The sequence below is a fragment of the Neovison vison genome, chromosome 11, assembly GCF_020171115.1.
Source record: "Neovison vison isolate M4711 chromosome 11, ASM_NN_V1, whole genome shotgun sequence".
NCBI lineage: Eukaryota > Metazoa > Chordata > Mammalia > Carnivora > Mustelidae > Neogale > Neogale vison.
The window spans coordinates 173,144,293-173,163,850 of NC_058101.1; the positions used below are offsets into that span (position 1 = coordinate 173,144,293).

The window sequence follows — 19,558 nt, forward strand, 5'->3', positions numbered from 1 at the left end:
CTTCTTCTTTGCTGATTCAGATGCCTTTTATCACTTTTTGTTGTCTGATTGGTGAGGCTAGGAAGTATTATGTTGAATAGCAGTGGTGATAGTGGACATCCCTGCTATGTTCCTGACCTTAGTGGAAAAGCTCTGTTTCACCCCATTGAGAATGATATTTGCTGTGGGCTTTTCATAGATGGTTTTCATGTGATTGCATTCTAGTTTCAGAGCTTTGTAGTTTGAAAATACGCAGGGAATGATCTCAATCTTATAGTACCAGCTGCGATCCTGACTTGTGATCCACGATGTGACCTATTCTGGAGAATGTTCTATGTGCACTAGAGAAGAATGTGTATTCTGTTGCTTTGGGATGGGATGTTCTAAATATATCTGTGATGTCCATCTAGTCCATTGTGTCATTTAAAGCCTTTATTTCCTTGTTGATCTTTTGGTTAGATGATTTATCCATTTCAGTGAGGGGTGTGTTAAAATCCCCTATTATTATTGTATTATTGTCCATGTGCTTCTTTGATTTTTTTTTTAAGATTTTATTTATTTCTTTGGCAGAGACCGATCACAAGTAGGCAGAGAGGCAGGCAGAGAGAGAAGAGGAAGCAGGCTCCCTGACCAGCAGAGAGCCTGATGCAGGGCTCGATCCCCGGACCCTGAGATCATGACCTGAGCTGAAAGCAGAGGCTTTAACCCACTGAGCCACCCAGGTGCCCCTTGATTTTGTTATTAATTGAATTATATAATTGACTGCTCCCATGTTAAGGGCATAGATATTTAAATTTGTTAGATATTCTTGATGGACAGACCCTTTAAATATGATATAGTGTCCTTCTTAAACTCTTATAGTTCTTATAGTCTTTGGTTGAAAATCTAATTTGTCTGATATAAGAATTGCCACCCCAGCTTTCTTCTGATGTCCATTAACAGGGTAAATGGTTTTCCACTCCTTCACTTCAAATCTGGAGATGTCTTTGAGTCTAAAATGAGTATCCTGCAGACAGCATGTAGATGGTTTTTGTTTTTTCTATCCATTCTGATACCCTGTGTCTTTTGATTGGGGCATTTAGCCCATTTACTTTCAGGTTAACTATTGAAAGATATGAATTTAGTGCCATTGTATTGCCTGTAAGGTGACTGTTACTGTATATTGTCTCTGTTTCTTTTTAAAAGGTCTATGTCACTTTTAGGTTCTCTCTTTGCTTAGAGGACTCCTTTCAATATTTCCTGTAGAGCTGGTTTCATGTATGCAAATTTTTAGGTTTTGTTTGTCTTGGAAGCTTTTTATTTCTCCTTCTATTTTCAACAACAGCATAGCTGGATATAGTATTCTTGGCTGCATATTTTTCTCATTTAGTGCTCTGAATATATCATTCCAGTCCTTTCTGGCCTGCCAGGTCTCTGTGGATAGGTCTGCTGCCAATCTAATATTTCTACCATTGTAGGTTACAGACCTCTTGTCTCGAGCTGCTTTCAGGATTTTCTGTCTCTGGGACTTGTAAGTTTTATTATTAGATAATGGGGTGTTGACCTATTTTTATTGATTTTGAGGGGGGTGTTCTCTGTGCCACCTGGATTTTGATGCTTGCTTCCTTCCCCAAATTAAGGAAGTTCTCTGCTATAATTTGCCCCAATATACCTTCTGCACCCCTCTCTCTTTCTTCTTCTTCTTCTCCTTCTTCTTCTTCTGGGGTCCCAATTATTCTAATATTGTTTTGTCTTATGATATTGCTTATGTCTCAAATTATTCCTCTAGATCTAGCGGTTGTTTATCTTTTTCTCATCTTCTTTATTGTCCATCATTTGGTCTTCTATATCACTAATTCTCTCTTCTGCCTCATTTATCTAGCAGTAAGAGCCTCCATTTTTTATTGCACCTTAGTCCTTTTGATTTCAACTTGGTTAGATTTTAGTTCTTTTATTTCTCTAGAAAGGGGTTCTCTAGTATCTTCTACACTTTTTTGAAGCCCAGCTAGTATCTTTTTAATCATCATCCTGAATTCTAGGTCTGACATCTTACTAATGTCTGTATTGATTAGGTCATAAACAAATGCAGAAACCCAAAACCAGCTGGAAAAGAAAGGGGGAAAATGTTCTGATTTTGTACTTTGCTGCTCTCTCACTCAGGGGGAGCCAGCTGACAGAGGCTCCCTCCCCCCATGGTCTATCTTCCCAAATATTGCCTGGGATTCACTTCTCTGCATGTCCTACCTTCCAGAAAGTAGCCACTTTTTCTGTTCATAAAACTGCTGCAATTCTTCTCTTCGAACTCCTGTTGAGTTTGTAGGTGTTCAGAATGGTTTGATAACTATCTAGCTGAATTCCTGGGACCAGACAAAATTCATAAGTCTCCTACTCCTCCGCCATCTTGCTCCTCCCTCAAGATATCTATCAATCAGTCTATTTTTTTTTAAGATTTTATTTATTTATTTGACAGACAGTGATTACAAGTAGGCAGAGAAGCAGGCAGAGAGAGAGGAAGGGAAGCAGGACCCCGCTGAGCAGAGAGCCCAATGTGGGACTTGATCCCAGGACCCTGAGATCATGACCTGAGCCGAAGGCAGCAGCTTAACCCACTGAGCCACCCAGGCGCCCAGTCTATCTATTTTTTAAGACTTTATTTATTTCAGGCAGAAAGAGAGAGCAAGAGAGCACGGGCAGGGGAGACAGGCAGAGAAACAGGCTCCAGTTGAGCAGGGAGCCTGATGCAGGGCTCAATCCCAGGGCCCTGGCATCATGACCTGAGCTGAAGGCAGACACTTAACTGAGCCACCCATGTGCTCCAAGATATATATTTTTTATAAAGATATGACTTATTTATTTGAGAGAGAGAGAAAGCATGGCGGTGGGGCAAAGGGAGGAGAGGCAGAGGGGAGCCTGGGTGGCTCAGTGGGTTAAGCCTCTGCTTTGGCTCAGGTCATGATCTTATGGTCTTGGGATTGATTGAGCCCTGCCTCAGGCTCTCTGCTCAGCGGGGAGCCTGCTTCCCCCTCTCTCTGCCTGCCTCTCTGTCTACTTGTGATTTCTCTCTTTCTGTCAAATAAATGAGTAAAATCTTAAACCCCCCCCCCCCAAAAAAAAAAAAAAAAGGAGAGGCAGACTCCCTACTGGGCAAGGAGACCAATGTGGGGCCCAATCCCAGGACGATGGGATCATGACTTGAGCCATAGGCAGACGCTTAACTGACTGAGCCACTTAAGTGTTCCAGAAAGACATATAATATTAACACTAATTAAGAGAAAGTAATAATATATCAATATTATTACATATATATGTATATACATACAGTATCTATAATAATAACAAAATGGGTGCACCTGGGTGGCTCAGTGGATTCAAGCCTCTGCCTTTGGCTTAGGTCATGATCCCAGAGTCCTGGGATTGAGCCCAGCATGGGGCTCTCTGCTCAGCAGGGAGGCTGCTTCCCCACCCCCCTGCCTGCCTCTCTGCCTACTTGTGATCTCTGTCTGTCAAAATGAATAAATAAAATCTTAAAAAAAAAAAAAACAAAGTAAATTAGATCACAGATAATTAGTAGATGAAGAGGATCATTTCATAATGAACAAAGGGGTTGGTTAATTAAAAACAACATAACAATCCCAAGCGTTTATTTTCCTTAAAAGAGCTTCAAAATGATAAAGCAAAAACTGATAGATCCACGGAGACTTGCCATAATTATAGTAGGATTTCAACATTTTTCTCTCAAAAACTCATGCAAAAGTAGACCTAAAAATCAGTAATGCTATAGAAGACCTGAAGAACACTCTCAACTATCTTCATCTAATCAACATTTCTAGAACATTTCACCAATAGCAGCAGAATACACATCCTTAATACTCATCCTAGACATTATTCTAGGTCATAAAACAAGTCCCAAAAAACTCATGTCATACAAACCATGTCATACAAACCATTTTCTCTAACCATGATGGAATTAAGTTAGAAATCACTAACAGAAAGATTCTTGGAAAACCCCAAATGTTTGGAAACTAACACATTTTAAAATAACCCATAGGTCAAAGCTGAAATAAAAATTAACATCAGAAAATATTCTGAACTGGATGAATGTGAAACCATAGTATATAAAAATCTGTAGGATGCAGTTAAAGTAGTAGTGATAATGACATTTTTAATACTAAAGGCCTGTATTAGGAAATGAGAAAGGTTTCAAACAAATAACCTCAGATTCTACCTTGAGAAACTAGACAAAAGAGCAAATGAAAAACCAAAGTAAATTGAAGAAAGGTAATAATAAAGATCAGAACAGAAATCAATGAAATAAACACCAAACCAAATCAAACCAAACCAAAACAAAACAAGAGAGAGAGAGAGAGAGAGGAAATTAAGTAAGCCAAAATTTGGGCAAATGTATCTCTACATGTTAGCATGGAACAACTGGAAATCAAAATTATAAAGCAATACCCTTTGTAACATCATCAAAAATTGAGAAATATTTAGGATAAATCTGACAAAAGATATCAAAGACCTGTACACTAAAAGTACAAAACACTGATGAGAGAAAGACCTAAATAAATGGATAAAAAACTCAATGTAAAGATGTCATTTCTCCAAAACTGATCTATATACATTCAATACAATCAGTCAAAATCCCAGTAGGCTTTGTTTTGTAGAAATTAATGAGCTGATTCTAAAATTCATATGGCAGGTAATGAAAAGGACCTAAGTAGCCAAATCAACTCTGTAAAAGAAAAAAGATGGAGAGCTTATACTATGGGACTTTAACACTTCTTATAAATCTACAGTGATCAGGACAGGATATTACTGGTATCAAGCTAGAGATGAATGTAGCAATAGAAATCCAGAAATAAAACTCACATATATCTAAACTATTGATTTCTAACAAATGTGTAAAATGCAACTCGGTAGAGAAAGGATAGTCTTTGCAACAAATGGTCCTGAGCAGTTCTATATGCTTCTGCACCCCTTCCAAAAGAGAGGGAACTTAAATCCATACGTCGCACTTGCGGTGTATACAACAATTAAGTTAAAATGGCTATTAAACATAACATGTAGTATCCCAAATTATGAAACTTCCAAAAATCATAGGAGGAAATCTTCATAACTTTAGGTTAGATAAGGATTTCTTACACACCAAAGACAATACATTAAAGAAAAAAATTGATAGAATTATACTTCTTGAAAATAAGGAATTTTGAGCTTTGAAAGATACTGCTGAGAGAATGAAAAACCCAGTAACAGGCTGGGAAAAAATACTTACACATCAATTATCCCATAAAGGACTTAAATCTAGAATATATGAAGAATTTTTAAGTAATTTAATAAGAAAACAATAGAACCTTGGAAAGAAATTTGAACATGTTATCTAAAAAGATGTATGGAAAATAAGAAAATGAAATAGTTTTTATGAGTTTGTAGGAAAATACAAATTAACACCATGAAATACTATTATATACCTATTAGAATGGCAAAAATTAAAACAAAGCAAAAAAGACTATTAAAAAAAAAAAACCCACAATGAGCTACTACTAAGACCCACTGGGATGAGACTAGAATCAAAAAGACCCAAGTATTGGCAAAGATTTAGAGGAACTGGATCTCTCATTCACTGTTAATGGAAATGTAAAATACACAACTCCTTTTTAGTACAGTTTGATAGTTTTATTATTTTTTTTTTAACATTTAAAAAATTTGAGAGTGAGCGAGCACAAGGACAGGGAGAAGCAGCCTCCCCTCTAGCTGGGAGCCTGACAGGGGGCTCCATTCCAGGACCTGGAGATCATGATCTGAGCTGAAGGCAGATGGCCAACCATCTGAGCTGTCCAGGTGCCCCCAGTTTGGTAGTTTTAAAAATTTAGTACATATCTACTGTATGACCCTTTAGGCGTTTACAAAAGAGAAATGAAAGCACATGTCCACACAGAGGCTTGTGAAGAAACATTCGTAACAGCTTTATTTTAAATAGTCCCAAACTGTCAGCTACTCAAATGTCCACCAGCAGGTGAATGAATAAAAAGAGTTGTGAAATACTCACACAATGAAATACTATTGAGTATTAAAGAAGGATGAATTACAGATACACACAATATAAAGATGTTTCAAATAATGCTGAATAAAAGCTAGGAAAAAATGAGTACATCTCATAGGATTCCATTTATATAGAATTATGAACTATGCAAAATAATCCATAGTGACAGAAAGCAGGTAAATTGTTGTCTAAGGATGGGTTCGGGTACAGGGGACCTAGGAGGACCTGGAAGGATGACCAAGGGCACTAAACACTTTTTGGGGTGACAGATAAGTTCATTTTGATTCCTGTAATGGATTCCTCACTAGTGTCTATATGTAAAAAATTATCAAACTGCACTTAAAAGTATTATTAAAAACTAACAATTCATTAATAAAGAGAGAAGATATGAGAAATAACAGCATATTATTAATGGGAATGGTTCCTTAAAGGAGAAAAACTGAAAATTCAAGGGGTGGGTATCTCTGGAAACATGTCTTTTATTTTTTTTATTTATTTAAAATATTTTAGTTATTTATTTGACAGAGATCACAAGTAGGCAGAGAGGCAGGCAGAGAGAGAGGAGGAAGCAGGCTCCCCGCTGAGCAGAGAGCCTGATATGGGGCTCGATCCCAGGACCCTGGGATCATGACCTGAGCCAAAAGCAGAGGCTTTAACCCACTGAGCCACCCAGGTGCCCCTGGAAACGTGTCTTTTAGAAGGCATCTATTATTCAGAGGACTTTGGCTAGGAATATAGACACAAAGATGTTTATATTTTCAGCAATTTCCTTTAAACATAGTCCTAGAAATTAACTCAAAGTATAAAAACTTTCAGTCCATTTCATATGCAATTAGATAAAGGAAGTATGAGCATATTTGTGGCTTTAAACTTACTGGTCTATATACCTACCTCGGGTTTTGCTCAGACTGATGTTATGTACCTGACTGATCTGTACCATTGTGATTGTGCTTGGCACCGGGATGAGCAAATAAGGAGATTTTTGGCTTCAGAAGTAGGATTTTCATAGGGAAGTCTTCCTTCTGCTTGAGTGCAGAACAGCAGCAGCTGTGGTAACATGGTCGTTCCTCCACTGAGAAAATTGAGTATTTGGTCAGCCCCTTGAACTGTCTCTAGTCTGTGACAAATCTGACAAATCAAAGTGATGCTGTGTAGCTTTCAGGGTTAGGTCCCAACAAGCTCTGAAGCTTTCACCTGGGTGTCTCAGAACTCACTCTGAGGAGGCTAGCTGTGTGTGTATAATGAGTTCACCTAGCCTGAGACTCCATTCTGAGTGTCCAAACAAGTCATTTCGGGAGGCTGTGTGTGGTTGCCTGGTAGCCCCCAGGTGTTTGTATCCATCGTCTGAGAGAAAGCCTTCAGATGACTATATCCTAAGCCATCATTTTACTGCGACTGAATGAGGGGTCCCTAATGAGAGAAGCCCAGTTGTCTTCAGATGCGGGAGATAGTATAATGTTTAAAGCCGTTAAGATTTGGAGTGGTTTGTGATGCAGCAATACCCTGAATAGTACATAAATGTACTTCAGGCAAATCGGGAGGCTTTGCCTGAGTGACAGTTCTATTTGGAAACTTTTCCGTGTTGTGCTTCATTTGACCAAATCTTTGAAGGCAAAACCATTGTTCGATTTTTGTGATTCAACCTACCTTTCTCCTTTGCTTCAGTATTACATACCCAGAAGAGACACTCAATAAATGCTGAATATGGTATCACCATGGTAATGAGTGAAGAAAATTTATTTATCTGATGGTAAAATGGGCACTATTTTGACTACATAGTGATTTTCTTCTTATCTTGGTGTGCTAACTTCACTTTGAAATTACTTAGAGGAGTATCTTAATGTAATCAATTTCTACACTGCTATTATGACTTTAGCTGACACTAAAGATGTCGTATTTCAGTAATGTTTAGGGTGGAGGTGGGGAAAAGGGTAAGTTTTAAGGGTGTACAAGGCAGGAAAAGTGGCTCTCATCACCTAAACAGGATGCTCCAACAATAATGTTTTTCTTTGTTGAAGAATACAGTTACTCTTCCAGTGTTTCCTGGTGTATTATCTGTGGTAAGACTGACAGTTCACAGGGTAACTCTAAGAGGGGAGAAGTCATGTTTAACTTTTATCCCTTAAAAACTCTGGACGATTGGCTTACAACTACTGAGTACCAGCCTAAATCAAAACACAATCTACACCAGGTACTGAAAAAAATCTCAAGGGATGTTCCTGATTTGTAATAAATCAGTGGCATAATCTTTAAATTGATAGAACACTATGGCAAGTGCCAAAGGCAAGTGGATGAATACTATTAGACAATTAATAAATATGTGTTTGTCATGGTTTAAGAGAAAGGAAAAAAAAACTACACTGAATTTTTATACAAGTCTTTATTTACAACTTGTTTAACAACTGTACACTTTTTGCAGCCTTGAAAACATTTTTGTACTTGAATGGGAAAATATAGTTTGACCAAATCTTAACTTTATTCTTCATATACATATACATATATTATATGCATACATATAAACATATACATATAATTAATACCATAACAAGTTGGCAGTCATAAAATTAAAATGAGTAAGTGATATCACAAGGAAATACAATAGAAGATTTTGAAAAAATTAAAAATCTGTCTTCTGGTGGTTTATTGGACTTTATGTTGTGATTTTACTGAAAATTTCTTACTGAGGCTAACGAGACATTCACCTCAAGAAAACAGCGAGAAAACCCACTGATTTGGTAAACACGTGGAAAAATCCTTGGATGCTGTTATGTACAATGCTGCTATATCTGCATTGATTCCATCTGTGAATTAAGAAATTTAGAGTTCTATGTGGATTTCATTTTTGGATTACAGTGACAAAGAATGAAGTCGTCAAATTATAAATTCAATGGTCAACCAGAAATAAGAATATACCTAGGAATACCCTTTTTGCAAAAGCTAAACTCCAAGGTGGATAACTATGATGCCAAATAGGAAACTAACAACAATTCATAGAATAATCTATACTTAAGACATGAGTATAAGGCTTTAGAGCTGGGACTGTAATCAATACAACTCCAACTCCAATGTACTAAGGTGTTTTTCAGCTCATCTGAAAAGTTTAAAAAATACTATAGGAAAAAAAAGCCTCTTTCTATCCTCAAATCTTTGATAGACTTTATTAGTCAAAATAAGGCAAATTATTAAATTATTAGATATGTTTGAATTTTACCATTCATTACACAACCGAATATTGGGTGTGATAAATGGTGGGGCAACTGTCAAAACATGAAAACTGCAAAACAAGATAACCTAGAAATTATTCTTCTAAGTGCAAAGCATACTGAATTACACGTAACTGGCACACAGCGAAGTTAGTGACAGCAATGACATTTTAGTGCAACTAAATTTTAAATAACTAAGGCTACTAAAAAACAAAAGGCTACTATTAAAAAAAATTAAAAGTCCTCAAATAATTGATTGGCATTTGTGTACAGTCATTTCCTTTATTTATACTAAAATACTATTTATTTCAAGCATAATGAAAATTTCCCTCAACTAACATGAGTCTCTGTAGTACACACATTAAGTTAGGCCAACAAGAAACCAACCAACCAACCAACCCTCAAATCACACCATTTATCCATCTGTACTTGAATAATAAGAACTTCGTAATTTGCTTAGAATTTGACACTACTGGATTGAGTCTGTTGCCTGATTTCAAACATTCAAAAACGAAGAGGAAAGCATCATGACTTTCTAACAGAACAGTTTTAACTAAGCACCAAGCTGACTCACTCAAAAAAACTATGGTTAGTCCCTTATTTTCATTACAAAAATTCAAAGATGCAGCCATATACATCCTTTTCGTTATGTTAAGAAGTAAAATAATACTAAAAATGTTTCATTAAGTCACTAGAATAAAATTGTTTGCTTTATACATAAAACTGAACTTGATTCATAGTCCAAGTCATTAAGAGCAAGAAACCATGAAGAAAAACCAATGAAATAATTTGGATCATGATGTGCCTATAGGGGGTAGATAATCAAATGTGATATTAGGGAGAAATGTTTAAAAAGGGACAGAAACAGAAAAGCTTTGCCACTTCATTAGATCTATATATATTTAAAAATAACAGAAGAGAAGAATAAATGTTTAACAATTTTTATTTGTAAATAAGTTAAGAATTCACTGGTTTCTGCTCTACATGTGTTAGAAACTATGTATCATCGATTTGAAAAGACTACAAAAACGGGGAGAAAAGCTGAAAGATACTAAGTTATGATTTATGAAATGATTTAATAATATCACTTGAAAAGTAAAGTGCTGAGACTATTTAAAAATATATTGAAAACTAGTTTCAAAGAATGGGGTTTTGGTTTTTCCAATGTCTTTAAAAAGGGCTGGTATTAATTTTTATAAGAAAAACACCTCTCTTCAACTATGGCGGTAAAATCTAGGAATTATCATAAGTTAATTGAATACTTTCATTTTGTCTTTATTTCCTCTTTGGGCATTACAGCACTGTAAAAAAGCATTTTCTGCCATGATGAAAATGTTCTGAATTTATGCTAATATGGTAGCCACTAACCATGTGTGGCACTAAGCACTTGAAATGTGGCTAGAAGACTGAAGAACCAGTTTAATTTAATTTTAATTTAAATCACCATGTGGCTAGTGGCTAACAAACTGGACAATGTAGGTCTAGAATCTACTCTTACCTAAATTAGCAAAAAGCCACTAGATGATAAAGACATTAAGAAGGGAACTTACCATTCAACACTTAGCAGATATTCAAACATTATATTTTGTCTGTGTGCGTGTGAGCATATTTCATTTTTAACTTTAGACTTTGGGGGGACAAAAGCAAATCTTCCCTCAAAGTTCAGGGTCTAGACTTCTCTATTTGTGTTACTCTCTTCTAAGTGACTTGCTTAAGCAAAGAACATCAGTAGAACGGGGGTAATGTAGAAGAAAATACTACAGAAACTTTTCACACTATAAAAGCATTTCTCTCATGTAAAAGCACAAAACAAAACTCGAAGAGAATGTTCTTGTAAGTGCATCTCCCTATTCTTTGGCAGTAATCACGTGTCAATTTTTACCCAACAACAAATATTTCAGTCACTTCTGGACTATGATTTGAATAGTAACACATTCAAGTTACAAATGGAAGAATCCTGACTCTTAAAGACATCTCTCAATAGAACAAGCTGAAAACTTTGCTAGATTTGAACTTAAGAATAGCCAAGTTCGTTAAGCACACCTGTTACAGCAGATGAATATTTCCATAGCATTCTGCCATCTGTAGTGTCTGCCTTTTCCCATCAGCTAAGCCCCACCGTTTCCCAGATGCTCTGACTTAAGAGCTCCTGGAACCTGGCTTGCTTTCTCCTGTCTTTGGGTCTAGGCAATGATGAAGAAACTATGAAAATAACCGAAGGGCAATTGATAGGTTTGTATTTTAGGAGAGGTAAAGCAAAGGTAAGAACACGCTCTGATTAACTAGAAGACTGTTCACTTTTTATTAACACAGCTTTAGGAAACAAAGTTTCAAGTGTGTTGGCATTTAAGAGAACTTGGCTTCATGAGTATTGCCTTATAAGAGTCTTATTAATGAGAAATATAAAATGTAATTGGTGCCTAGTAGCCGCCATCCAGCTTCAAATAGATCTCTAGACTTAGATTTTCAGATCCCACTTTAGACATTTCAGGAAGAGTACAGAGCCCATTTCTTTGGGCGATCTTTTACCCTCTTCTTAGTGAGTGTTCCGAATTAAGAAAAAAAAACCCTAGTGTAAAAGTCGAAAATGCCACAGAAAAGTAGAAGAAAAATAATTATCTAACATTAGTAAAGTGCTGTGAGTCTTGCAGTAAAGTATAAATAATACATAAATGATTAAATGTACCAGTAAATATTAGGACACTCATCTCTAACAGTGACATAAACACACTATAGAATGTATGTATAGTAATCACTGCCCATAGGTTGACAAATACACCAAGAATAAACATGAGTCCCTTTTATTAATTTTAGCAATATAATTGCTAAATTTTCCTTTGTCAACTTTGAGATCTCTTAAGTGATAACACCTGCTCAGAAGTCCCCCACATACATTAAAGCCATACATGCTTTGGTAGTTTCCCTTTTCTCACTTTGAGATTACTCTGATCATGGTAGTTAATTCTTCCTTTAAGCTCTGTGTCGATACAATTCAGGATATGTGACAGTCCTACAGGCCTGAAAGTTTGAGGCTATGGACTTTTTTTGATGATTTTATCTTCAAGACTCTAATTCGTCAAGAATGCCTAGGGGTAATTTATCAGGTACGTAAAGACTTACTTGAATATATTTTTAAAAATCTCTACTCTTGCCTTCAATTTAAACAAAATTTTGTGTGGGCCTATTATGTCTAATTAGGGAGGAACACAAAATTGAGCCTACGGTTTATAAAATTAGATAAAGCAGCAGATCTAGAGAAGTTGGTAGCAATTTTCAGCTACCACAGATTTCTTCTCATCTTATCAATTCATAGTATCCTTAAGGGCTTCAAGTCACTATCTTAGATTTAGAAATGGGAAACAGTTTCAAAATTAATATAGATGCTTTCCCCTCCACTGCTAAACATATAGTGAATATGGTATGCTTAGTTAATGCTCACTGAAGGGAAGGACAATTAAAAAATAAATTATATTTTTGTCTACTCCTCTTTATTTAATAGTCATGTTAAGAAAGTCAGAAGATTTTATGTAAACTATCACTTTAGGAACATTTGTTAAGCCAGTGTTACTTTTAATTGTATTAGTACTTCCATCCGCCTGGTATTTGTTTATAATCAGGCCATTTCTTAACACGATAATCCATTCCTAGAAATTAGAATGCCTTAATAGCCTTCTGTTACTTTCTCAGATTTTTATGTTCACTTATAAATACAGCATACAAACCTATCTAACAGAATATTACTGGAAAATAGAAAAATAATGGAGAGACATCACATAACTGTTGATATATAATTGTTAAGAAACATGTATAGACTCCCTACAACTGTCAAAAGTCATATACTTGCCATAATTAGGTTCAGGTCTCTTGTTTCTCAAATAAACTAATATCCTTTTCTCTTTTTCAATTTAAGTGTACTGTGAAGAGTCCAAGTATAGTTGAAGACAACATTAAATAAACTTCATAAGTTTTTATATTCATAGATAAAACATATAAGTTGGACTGGATTGATAAAAGGCTATCATAATCAATACATTCATTCTTCCCAAGAACATAATCAATGATTTAAATGGATGTCATGATATTTGTACGGCCCTTCATTTTATAAAATGGAAGCTAAATATTAATACTTCTGTGATTTGGGGGAGTGGGGAAGGGCAGAAATTAGCTGTGTCAGTAGCAATTTTTTTTTTTTTGGGTTTCTGAGAAATGAACAGTTCTTACTACAATACTTTAGAATAAAACTATTGTGCTTAAACTGGACAATAAGACATTTTCAAAATTTTCAATAAAAGGAACGTACACCAATTATTATTTAAATATGCTTTATAGGTAAAGTAAAAAATTGGATGACAGATACATTGAGAATCGCCTTCCTCATATAAAAACTTCATGATATAAAATATTAAAATCATTATAGTTACAAAGAATAAGCTCTGAAACTGCTTTCTAAATATAATGAAACAGGGTTGTACAACTACCAAAATAAGCTGCTGTTTTGACCACTGGGGATTATAGAAAAAGAGATTATCATTATTGAATGGAAACACTTTTAACTTATAAAAAAAGAAAATAAAAAGCACACTAAAGTAATTTTCAAAGACTATGATACCCCGTTTCTTCTGTTTAAGAACCTCCTTCATCTACTTCAAGGTATCACACAGGCGTGACTTTGAAGAAGTATAATGCTACATCAACTTGATGAGAATCCCTTCATAATACAAGGTAAGAAGTCAAAGTTTCCTTCCATAGTTTAATGAATAAACAACAAAAAGCATTTTGTCTTAATGTTATTCTGTAATGAGCAAAAAGCAAGACAACAAGCACTTTGCTCTCATTTTAGGATCATGGTCGTTCTTACTCGCAGGGCTGTAAACTAGCTAGGCTTATACAAGCTGTGGGTTGTGGATGCTTTTTCAGATAATCTCACGTGTTCCAGCTGGACTGGGTAAGTCTGAGATCTAGACAACTGGAAATTGAGTGCAGAGAGTTAAGATAATTTTAAACGTTTAGATTTTTGTTTTAAGACACTTCTCATCCTGGGATTGAGACTTTCAAATTTTTAACATGGAATTATCTTGAAAGGATGAATGCTTGTCCGAGAGCAAGAGATGCTAAAAAATACTTATCATTAGCTAACAAAATTATAGTTGTTATGAAAAGGAGATGTATAAAGTAGCTAATAAAATGATCTTTTCTTCAGCTTAACTCATCTTTCACTGAACAATCACTTACTGCTGATCTATCTGCACAGTGTAGATTTTCTATCTAATGACATAGAAAGGCCAGTGTTTCTCACTGGAGAACATCAAGCTCAATTTTATACAACTGAGCTTTTACTATATAAACAAAACAATAAAACCTCAACAAAATTATCCTATTATAATCTAATCATCTCACATCCCACCAAGCCAATTTTACCAGGCTAGGGCTATCAAACAAATAAATTCAATCTTAATCAATTTTGGAACATGGGTCCTTTATTTAGGGACTTCTTTTTCTTGGTTATTATCAAATAATTAGACAAGATAAAAAGGTACGATTGAATTTTTGAGCTCTTTTAAGATATATACAGTTGTATTATTCTCTTTTTCTACGTGGTAAACTATGATATTTGTTAGATTTTTTTAATTACAAACTTTGTAAATACACACTGCAGAACACAAATGCTATTCTTTTATTCTTAGTTATTTACTTTGTATTTTCTTACCCTGGTTAGAAGGAAAAGAGATAATAAGCTTTTTGCTGATAAGAGTCCAACACTGCCAGGATGGGTTACCCCCACATAACACAGTAACACTGTACTTACTCCACTGCTGAGGCCAGGGTTAGCTCCACTGTCCAAGCAAACTGTGGCTTCATGAAGCTACCATATACAAGGAGTTTGTAAAAATACAGCACAGAATGGCTCATATCTAGATAAAGCATCCAATGGCTTTCAACTTCCAGACAGACCGTGCATGCATCATCACAAACCTCCTGAGAAATGATTAATCCCTACTGAAGAAATAGCAACTTATACATCCTGTCCAAAGCTGGGCAAGGAAAACAGGGCTGTCACTTCTACAGCTAAGTTTTATTCCTGCTTTTTAAAAAAGCACCAGAATGTTTAGACATAAAAGTTCTTCTATGTAATGAAAGTAACATACTAAACTATAAAGGTAAAGGAGAGTGAAAGTTATGAATGTAAACACCAAATAATAGCATGCAACAGATACCATAGAAAACTCAGAAGTAAAACTCGCTTCCAAAAGCCTGGCACCTTTTCTTCCCATTTGGAGAAATATATCAGAGTAGGTCGGTAGGTAGAAAACCAGGACTGGAGCAGTAAATAGAGAATTAAAATTAAAACCTTTCATCTCATAGGATATAACCCATTTAATGAATAGCTCTTTTATTTTCATCTATGTTATTCTGCAGGTAGTATAATTCCCAAATAATTTTAATGTTACGAAGGTTAGTGTTAGTCTTTCTTTAAAACAGCTAAATCCTTACGCTATTTGTGAAATATGGGGGCAGGGGTAGAATCATCTTAAGAAGTTTTTAATCTTTTATTGTTAAAACTATGTTGATGAGGTGTGCTTAGCCTCCTGAAACCCCACAATGCATTCTACTCATGTGGTTCTCTCCATTATTACAAATTCTTCCTGCTTTACTGTTTTACTAGGCAGAAGCATTCACACCATGCTCAGACTTTTGTACTTAATGTAAAAAAAAATCAGCACAATGCATGGAGTCATTTTTGTGTATACTCTTAATACCTTTCTTCAAGTACAGTTTCTGAGGACAAATGAAAACACTACCAATTTTTAGGTCAATTTTCTTATAAAAAAAAAAAGTAAGAATTTAAAGCCGAACACATGAATATAGTTTCTGAAAATTCTTAATCACATGTAGCTTGATTTAGTGTTATTTGTTTGTATTTATTATACAGGACTAAATTGAAACCTGAACTTCCAAATAGCAAGTACATGAAATGAAATCTTATTAGAGGGCCTATCTAAAACCAAAAACCAATTAACCAAACAATTAACCTAATTTCAGCAATTTTTTGCCTAAAAAATATTGGCAATGATGCAAGAAAAAGGCTAGAGGGGAGCATAAATATAATTTGGGACCAAATTCTTAAGTCACTATGGAAGTCAGGCATAGGCATTTCATTTTCAAATGAATGGTATTTCACATTTACATAGCACCTTCTACAAAGTGCTTTCCAATCATTATTACTTGACAGTCATTCAACAATGTAAATAAACATGGCTTACAATCTGTCAACAAATCTAAGAACTCTGAGGCAACCAAATACCCAAGAGAAAGTCTTGGACTAGTACATAGAATTAAGAAAAAAAAATGTTAAGAGACCTGTCATAATATCACATACAAGAAGTCACTTACTGATCTTAACGACTGATAGTAGCATGTTAGGTTTAGGAATTACTGAGAAATTGAAGGGTTTATATTAAAGAATAAGTAAACTGAAGTGCAAGTCAACAAGGAAATTGTCCAAAAGGTAAGGCTACCTATTTCTTGTAAGTACATGAAAAATAAATCTTTCAGATGTGGAGGGCAACTGAAACTATAAATGTCAGCCACATTGCTAAAATTTGATGTTCAGTTACTAGGATATTCCAGAACAAGAAAAAAATTAATGCACTGCTTGATTTTTTTTCTTCTGTAATTTCTCCCCAAATCTAACCACTGCATTTATCTTCTGTCAGCAAACAAGATAGCAAGAAATAATGAAATTTTATGTATGTTTTAAAAATAGTTTCCAAATCTTCGGACAAATTTAATTTCCTATAAAACAATGTGGAAAACTCATTTTTTCCCTCTAAATAAATCTATCAGGTGCCTTAGGTAACATCTGATTAGCACCTCTGCCAATGTATTTATGTCTTTGCAAAAAGTGCACTTGCCAACCATTTTATATAGTAAATATGCAAGTTATTTGAAGTGCATTTGGAAAACAATTGAAAACACAGATTAATACATCATAAAAAGATTAATTCCCTTTAAACAAAGACATTCTTATAAAGCATGGTAACACAGAGGCACAATAAAGAATATAAATTGTATATCAATTATTGGCAGAAAATCTAATTCATTACAAAGCCTACACAATTGGGGAAAGGACGTTTTCATACAAAGAAAAGTACTACACTATTATACAACACTTTTAATTGGGCATTTAAAAATTTTTGGCACATTAAAAGGAACCGAAAGGACTACAAAATAAAGAATCAAGAAACTAAAATATAGACACAGGAGAGAGAAAGTCCTCAAATGAGAAACAACTAAATATCAACATAAAAGAAACAAAAAATAAGCTGGCTGAATTTCCTGAAATGTCATCATATGTAACAGAAGTATGCTTTGAATGCAGGGCGTTTTTTTTTTATTCTGATGGCAAGACTTGTCTACCTTGCTGTGGCTGGTTGAACATGGCCCGGATAAGATCTTCTTGTGCTGGTTGCTTGTCTTTGCCGAGCCAGAAATGACTGCCCTGAACCTGTACTAGCAAGTCTATCTTCAGCCGCCTTTTTATGCAGGGTCATTCCCTATATAACATAGGGGAAAAAAAGTAATCAACAAAAAAAAGTGCAACATACTCTCACCAAAAAGGAAAAAATCATCATGCAGAATTTGTCTCATTGCATCATAAGGCACAATTAGGAATGTTAATTCTGTTCATTACAGATTAAAAATCTTATAGAGACATTTTAGTTCTAACAATTAAATACAAATCTTCTCTTGGAAAAATTAAGGTTTAATTTTCTGAATTTACAATAACCAAAACCCAGATAAAAGAGACACAATTTTGGAATATATTGCCCACGTTCAATCACACTTCCTTTTTTTTTTTAAAAAAGATTTATTTATTTATTTATTTGACAGAGAGATCACAAGTAGACAGAGAGGCAGGCAGAGAGAGAGAGAAGCAGGCTCCCTGCTGAGCAGAGAGCCCGACATGGGACTCGATCCCAAGACCCCGAGATCATGACCTGAGCCTAAGGCAGCGGCTTAACCCACTGAGCCACCCAGGCGCCCCCACACTTCCTTTTAAAATCAAATGTAGAAATTGATTTCCCAGGAACAAACAGGACGATTGATTGGTAGCAGTTGATTCACATGGGGTTGTGGAAATCACACGCCTTATTTTGAGTAGAAAACACAAATGCACATGTTGTTTCTTAAGGAGGAAAGCCACAGCTAGATATAATACATACCACCAGCGTGTTTTTCTTCACTTCAGGCAGGCTTGTATTCCCCCAAGCAAATTAAGAAAAATTCCTGACAGCCCACAACAGAGGGCCCAAGAGAGCAGGGGGTCTTTTTTGAAGACTGGAGAATGGCCTACTAGCTTAGAAGGGAGAGGATATACAATTGCTGGACCCACAGCACCTTAACAGGAGGGAGGAAACCTCTGGGAGTGGCCTTTTAAAATTGTTCATCTGTGAGGAAATCAGGGAAAAAATGGTCTGGATACTAATTTAATAAGCCAATAAAGAACCCTGACCAGGGAACCATGAAGAATGGAGAGCGACTATTTATTCCAACCAGTCATTGGCTACAAGTAAACTGATGAAAGGAAGCGGACACTGCAACAAGGAAGAAAGGAAGAAATAAGCAACTGAGAGCCAAAAGGAGAGCAGGACCTAAGCCAAGCCAACCTATGTGAAAAGTCCTAGGGCTTTCCTAGAGTGAACTGGACAGATTAGCACAGAAGACAGAACACTAAACATCAATCTTCATAACACCTGTTAGCTTCTAGAGAAAACACTAGTCATGGCTTTGCATCTTTTACAGAATTTCGGTCTATCACATATACCTAAATAAACAACATTTCTCCATTTTCCCAATGAGAAAAATCCAGAACATGTTTTTTACTCAATTTAAAATCAAAGCATTTAAGAATCTGAAGAAAATGGCAAATATCTATTGGTAATCCTTAAACTTATTAAAGTGGCTACATATATTACCAATTCTATTTTATTTAAAATATATTATCTTTTTTTACTTTCACATTCCAAGCAACTTATTTCAATTCTTCACACACCTTTAAGACCTTGGTAGCCATGACTTGGTCATTCCCTGAGATACTTAATGCCTTTTCCAGGTGCTTGTCACCTCCTTTCCATTCAGTAGCCTGTGATGCAGAACTTTCTGAATGTATGTATGAAGATGTTACTGGCTATCTTTCTGGAATATAACCTGTGTGAGGCTATTAGAAGTTACTCCTTTACTCCCTGAGAGCTGAAGAGTAGGGCTATGTTTTAATACCATGTCACAGAATAAGTAAATTCGCTCTATAACCACAATATGTGAAGTCATACAAATCAATCAAAACTATGAAATGACC

At 35.4% G+C, this 19,558-nt stretch overlaps 1 protein-coding gene across 2 annotated transcripts in view; it reads right to left on the reverse strand.

Moving 5' to 3' along the window:
• Positions 1-8,363: 8,363 nt before the first annotated feature.
• Positions 8,364-19,558, reverse strand: part of HOOK3 (hook microtubule tethering protein 3) — a 111,134-nt gene continuing 99,939 nt past the window's right edge. For both annotated transcript variants that reach the window (XM_044225280.1, XM_044225279.1), the window contains one exon: positions 8,364-17,756. In XM_044225280.1, coding sequence (XP_044081215.1) covers positions 17,616-17,756 — 141 coding nt within the window. In that variant the 3' untranslated portion in view covers positions 8,364-17,615. The remainder of the gene's footprint in view (positions 17,757-19,558) is intronic.